This window comes from Etheostoma cragini, chromosome 15 (genome assembly GCF_013103735.1).
Source record: "Etheostoma cragini isolate CJK2018 chromosome 15, CSU_Ecrag_1.0, whole genome shotgun sequence".
Lineage (NCBI taxonomy): Eukaryota > Metazoa > Chordata > Actinopteri > Perciformes > Percidae > Etheostoma > Etheostoma cragini.
In genome coordinates, this window is record NC_048421.1 from 13708001 (window position 1) to 13714848 (window position 6848).

At 38.6% G+C, this 6848-nt stretch overlaps 1 protein-coding gene across 1 annotated transcript; it reads left to right on the forward strand.

The window, feature by feature from the left end:
• The first annotated feature begins 626 nt into the window (after positions 1-626).
• On the forward strand, positions 627-6106 carry arf2a (ADP-ribosylation factor 2a). The gene is made up of 5 exons (XM_034894689.1): positions 627-838; positions 3282-3436; positions 3542-3652; positions 3743-3867; positions 5313-6106. The coding sequence occupies exons 2-5, from the start codon at positions 3292-3294 to the stop codon at positions 5472-5474; spliced, it is 543 nt and encodes a 180-aa protein (XP_034750580.1). The 5' UTR covers positions 627-838; positions 3282-3291; the 3' UTR covers positions 5475-6106.
• Positions 6107-6848: the final 742 nt, after the last annotated feature.

Sequence of the window (6848 nt, forward strand, 5' to 3'; positions counted from 1 at the left end):
CATAAATGAATTTAAAAGAGTTGATTAGATTGATTTTTATTGATATATTAATATTTTGCTTGATAAAATGTGATAAAATGGGGACAATCAACATCACAATTCCCCATAGCCAAAGGTGATGTTCTCAAATGTCTTGTTTTGTCTAAATAAAAGCACAAATACCAAAAATAATATCATATAATGTAATATAAAACAGAGAGAAGTAGCAAATCCACTCAATTGTGAAATTGGAGGCAAGAAGTTTATTATATCGATTAATTGATTATCAAAATAGTTGCTGAATATTTGCTGTCCATCCCCCATAATCCAGAGGAGGAAAGATGCTTTAGATTTTTTTGTGCAAATATTAGCACCAATGACATACATACTGGTTGGTGCAAGGTTAAGAAGTTCAGAGGATAAGTTTTTAACAAATTTGCGTTTAGAAGGGACTTACAATCCCAGGCTGCTATCCTACAGTGTTCTGAAAGGGGGCCTTCACTTTTGACAAACACTGTGACAACTTTTACGTTACATTTCTTTTCTTTTCTCTTTGTAATGTATGGTGTTAAAAGTGACCATAACCCAATAACGTTTCTCCTTCCTCCTGTGGGTCTAAATGATATGATGCACCAGACTGCAAACGTGTTTAGTTCTGCTGGAAAGGCGTGCATTTCAACATGGAGTCTATGGGAATTGACTCTCTTTTGGAGCCACCCTCAAGTGGCCACTGGATGAACTGCAGTTGTTGCCACTTCCGCATTGGCTTCATTTCTTCAGCACCGGAGGTTTCGAGACGTGTCTCAGCCTTCATTTATTGGTCAAGACCAGGAAGAAGGATTCAGAAGCACCAGTAAAGGTACAACTATTATTTATAATCAGCTGAACATTTTACATTGGTTTGTGATACAAGTTAGAGATTCATTTTCATTTAAATAGGGTTGGAGAGCATTAACCTGTTGACGTCAGTCACTGTCTCTTTTGTACGTGACGGAGTATCTAGTCTGTAACCGAAAATCTGATATTCTTCTTCAAATATAGCTAACGTTAATGTTAACGTTAGTCCAGCTAGCTAATGCTTCCACTTGAGTTGACGCCGGCTTTATGGTTAGCTCGCCAATTTAAATGTGTTTGCTGGCTGTGAACTCTCTTGTTAAATTGCTAAATTGTCTTTTTTTGTAAGAAATAAAGGTGTAGAAAAAGAAAAGAAAAAGTAATTCTTGTTTACTCAAACAAAGGAGTAACGTTAGCCATTAACGTTAGTTGAAAGGAGCCTACGTCATTTTTTTGAGAAGCTGGATGCTAACCTAACCCCAGATGAATGAATGAAAAAAGGTTTGTTGGGATGTCAATACTACAGAAATTAATTCTGATATAGGCTATGTAACGTTACATGTTTTTTATTATAATTAAGCAATTCGATCTCACGTTGTTCTGCAACGCAAGTTTCTCGTTGTCAATAAATCAATCAGATTTTCTTTATTGTGATCGATTAATCACTGAATCTAAGTGTAAGTTGTTTTGTCCAGCCAACAGTCCCAAGCCCAAATAATGATGTAACTGAGGCTGAACCCTTATGTTTGGCATTTGTCTTGATAAGTTATTTTAATGAATAGGCTAATTAAATGTCTTACATAGCTGGCAATACGATTTTTTCGAATAATAGACTCGTTGTTTCAGCACTAGCTATGGTTCTGTTACTAAAATTGAGGCTACATTAGGACACTAGCTATGTGTCTGTTGACAACTAGAGACACCGTGCCTCAACTTGTTTTGCTCAGTTGTGTTAAATATGCAGCTCAATAGTGCAATAGAGATTAGCACCAATTTCCCAACAAGTAGGCTAGGCCTACGTAAAAGAATGTTCATTCTTCAGAAACAATAACTAGATAGATAGATAGATAGATAGATAGATAGATGGATAGATGCCTACTTTTCAGCAGTTTGAGGAAAACACAACAGGAACATGATTTGAGAACCATAAGCTATTGGTTATTTCCTGTCATGGAGCAAATCATGACTAAGAAAGCAGAAGAAGAGGCGAAGAGTGAATATGTTAGCTATTTCGAGCTGTTATGATTCGTCAGTTAATCAAGTAGTTGACAGTAGACAACAGAAAGTGAATCTAAATCTGTTTTGTTAATTACTTAAATGGCATTTACTTAATAATTTCATTACATAATTGATCTTTTCTGACATGCTAGCCATGCTAACATTTGACATCTAACTTGTCACGATACAGTCTATGATGAAAATGTATTTAATGTATCTCTTTTAGCTCTTTTTTTCTCTCCATCTCTCCAGCACATAGGAGTAGCTGCAGGTCTTGCAAAGTCTTGAAAATCATTGAATTCAGTTACCTTTTATAAACCGCCTTTGCAGCAAACAGTGTAGAAAAAAAATCTAAAGAACTGAATGAATCATTTTTAATGAGCTAATCTGTCCATTTTCTGCTGCAAGGTCTAGGTTGCGTTGATTTAATTCATTATAGAATTAGGAAATTGTTGTAGTATCCTATAGGCTATTCTATGTGGTATTAAAAAAAGGTCTTAATAAGTGTTCGAAAGAAAGAAATTGAACTGTATAACCTCTATTTGGACACAGGATATGTATTAAAATAACGACATGTACTTGTATGTAATGCTGAGCTATTTAAGTCATGTTTATGGAACTAGTACTGCATGCTGGAGTTTTGTGATGCCCTGTCACAGCAGTGTCACTTGAACAGGATTAAAAAATGTTCATGGCCAAATGGGTAGCTTGATCAACGTGTGCCCAGTGAAGTCACTATACACTGCAAAAGTAGCTAACTTACCACTACTTTGATATGAAGTACAATGGTCTGTCTTGTGGCGGCAGCCCATAGAAGCTGTTGCTAAAGAACATTCATTCTGTGAGTAACTTGATAACTGGCTAGAAAACAAGACATGTCAGAGTTAGTAGCTACAGCTGTTGTTTTAATGTGTCAAATACATTAAATTTAATTTAGGTAAATATAAGTATCAGATTGGACTTGGTACTGGCCAGTATACAATAATGGAGTACTCAGATCAGAAAAAGATTTGATTAGGACATCTATACTTAATAGATCTTCGGATATTTGTTGTTGTCTATAGCAACGTTGCCAATTTGCCTGGTATCTGTAACGGACAGAAACAATCTTAAAGTCACAGGTCAGCCAACAACAAAATGAGCTTCTAAAGGTGGAACATTTGATAACACTTGATTCTCTGTCATGGTTTACAGTTTGGTGTCTTTATTTTTAGAGACTTGGCCACTCAATAATATGTCTCTTTCTGCAGGCGAGCCAAGATGGGAGCTTTTGCTAGCCTGTTTAAAGGCTTGTTTGGAAAGAAAGAAATGAGGATCCTAATGGTAGGACTGGATGCTGCTGGAAAGACCACTATCCTGTACAAGCTTAAACTGGGAGAAATTGTAACCACAATCCCTACTATCGGTAAGTCCTGTCCTGCATATTTACAAGTTGTCCCACTGCATGGTGTTCTTACCAATGCTAAGATAACAAACATTTTTATCCCTTTGTTTTTCCCTTCACCCGCAGGTTTTAATGTTGAGACAGTAGAATACAAGAACATTAGTTTTACAGTGTGGGATGTTGGCGGTCAGGACAAGATCAGGCCACTCTGGAAGCATTACTTCCAAAACACACAAGGTAAGAGACCTTTTATGTTGCCAAGCGACTGTTAGATGGAAACCTTTATCTACTTTCTTTATACAAACCTCCCCTCTTTTCCATTTTCAGGCCTTATCTTTGTAGTGGATAGTAATGACAGGGAGCGAGCTGGTGAAGGGAAGGAGGAGCTGATGCGAATGCTGGCTGAAGATGAGCTGGCGGATGCTGTGCTCCTTGTGTTTGCCAACAAACAGGTGAATTTGAGTCAATGAGAAAAAAACCATTAGTGGGAGAACCTCGCACCTATCAACTGGTCATTTATCATTGCTCACTGAACAGGGGATTGGTCCACTAGTGTCATGGGATGATCAAAGGAACAAAGATTGCAGACGCAGTGGTAAATTAAAGGTTACAGAAGCGGGCTTGAGATAGGAAAGTTCAACCCCCAGACAGGCAGGATAAATCTGGGTTTAGAAAGTGAAAGCGCAGCACTTGCCCCAATTTATCAGGGCAATTGTTTAGACATTAGAGATTTCCCGTACTGAACCTAGGGATCTGTATTGGGGCCATTTCTGCTCTCCTCTCCAGTTGCCCTCTCCTACTTTAATATTATATCAATAATTTGAGCTGATAAACTTAATATTTTTTATTAAGGACCGTACATATTTTAGTAGCTATAAAGTTGCATTGTTAACCATTTTAAAACAAATAAGAGCACTGATAAAGGATATTGCAAAATATAAGCAATTAAAAGGGCTTAAAAGATACAGATACAGAAAACTGTATTAATCCCAAAGAGGAAATTCACTTTTACAGTCTATCCCATTCATGTCATGAATAAGAGTATACATATATAAGTATACAAGACTATTGACAACAATCAGCATCCACATCCACATCAACATGCCAGTGACAGCAAGAGCATAGATCAACGATTTGTGTTCATTAGCCTAATGGATGAAGGAATGATATAATTTGCACATCGATTACTTTTTCCTGGAAGAACACAATAGTGCCGACCTTATAGCATTACTGAAAATTCACTCAAAGTGTGTAGTGAGGTTTAGTTAATCTGGACCACTGGCACCTTCTACAGAGAGCTGAGGTCTTTCTGCTGGACTCCAGTGATCTTAGAGCAGACCTTAATGATGTTAGACAGTTTTGTTCTTAACAGACAAACCTTTAAAACAGCACAGAAATGAAAAAGTAAAGACTGTCAAAAGTCACCAAAAGACACTGAAAGAGCTTCCTTAGCAGATGAGTTCTCTGCTGCCCCTCTTGTCTCGACTCTGTAGTCGGTGTTCTCATTACATTTCAGCTGGGAATCAAACACAGTTCCTAGGTATTTGTATTCAAGAACGATTTGTACATCTTCATCATGTATGATGCTCGCTTCAGATTCGACACCACATACCTTTTCTGCAGTCGAATATCAGTTCTTTAGTTTCCGTCACATATATGTAAGTCTAGACAATTTTCGTCGCACCATTTGCCAAATGCAGGTAGGGCAGCACCAAGATAAGATTTGTGGCCATGAAAGAGAGACAGCAGAGGATTTGACGAGGTAACTGCCTTACTGAGAGGACCTGTAGCTGTCTGCATGCACGATTTGAAAAAACCAAGGGGGTATCAACGTGATCTGTGCAACCCTTAGCAGGGACTTTTTTCTCTTTTCGTTAATAAAGTGTTGTGTTTTCAGGACCTGCCCAATGCAATGAATGCAGCTGAGATCACAGACAAGCTGGGCCTACACTCCCTGCGACATCGTAACTGGTATATCCAGGCCACATGCGCAACTGCCGGAGATGGTCTTTACGAGGGTCTCGACTGGCTCTCTAACCAGCTAAAGAAAGCAAAATGATCCGTCACTCCACCTCCTGTCTGTCCTCTCTGTCTGCAGTGTACTGCTTCCTGGTCTCATTCTCTCCTTCTCTCTCTTTCCTCTGAAGCGTTGGACCCTTTGCCAGTGCTACCCTGCATCTGTGTACTGTAGGTGTGTGTTTTTTGGATATGTGACATGTGAGTGGGAGCAGCCAGGTTGGGCATTGAACACAGTTAACTCTCAAGAATCTCATTCCTCCAGTGTCAGCACATCCAAAGCCACTGGTCTCCACACAGAAAAAAAAGACACAGGCCGCTGAGTCTTGTGTAATTCTGTTTTTAAAACTGCTAGTGACATTTAGGTCTTTTATTCACCTTGCAGAGACACACAGTGCACATCCCAGTTCACATTCTTTTGAAAATGTTGAGTTTTGGTGGATTTAAGTTGATTTTGACTGCTGCAGTGAACACTGGATACTTATTTATTTCCTCTCTTTCAGAAATATTTGAGTCCCCAAGTCTGTATGCTGTACTTCCTGTTACAGTCGGAATGTATTTAGCCTTTCTGTTTCATGAATGAATGAACTGAATCATTTCTTCAGTTTTTAAACTGAATTCAGTGCCACCTGTAAATGTTATCCCTCTTATGGCAATAACCTGATATATATATATATATATATATATATATATATATATATATATATATATATATATATATATATATATATATGTGTATATGTGTTTTTTTAAACGCAGAGCTTTAAAAGACCCATCAGGACTGGGTCTCGGAAAGGCAATAAATGTTACAGTGTATGTTTACATATATGGAGGTGTGTTGTGTGTAGCTACTGCATGTTGGTGGAGGACTGTATCCGACCGGTGCTGTTTGGGTTTCAGCCTCGTCCAGGTACTAGAATGGTGAGGCCTTTTAGTTTTTTGGACTTTCTTCCACACTTTGTTTTTTACTGGTAGTCTTATTTTCTATTGTGGGTAGTTTGTTGTGTCTGTTTTCCTTTTTTAATGTTTCTGTTGATGCACAGACAACCTGGTTTACTTTGGCATGCTTTTACGTGCCAGGTGTACAAATGCTCTAGGGACCAATTGTTTAGATTCGGAAAGTGGCCATTGTGTTTGGTTCGCAGGGCATGAGTTTTCCCACCTGTGGTTTTCTAGAGGACACTAGATTGTCAGCCTGTCTTTGATAAACAGTACAGTTGAATTGGAAGTGTTTTCTCAGGTCCCCTTACGAATCAGCACGGTAAATGCTTCCTTGATGCTTCAGGCTTTGCATTGTTTCCCCCGCATGTAGCCAGGGCACTTCCCCTGGAGTTATTTACATTATGTCCCGGTAATGCCGTTTGCACAACACAGGCCTATGTGAAGACAGCGGTTCATCCATCAGGCTTTGCAATGA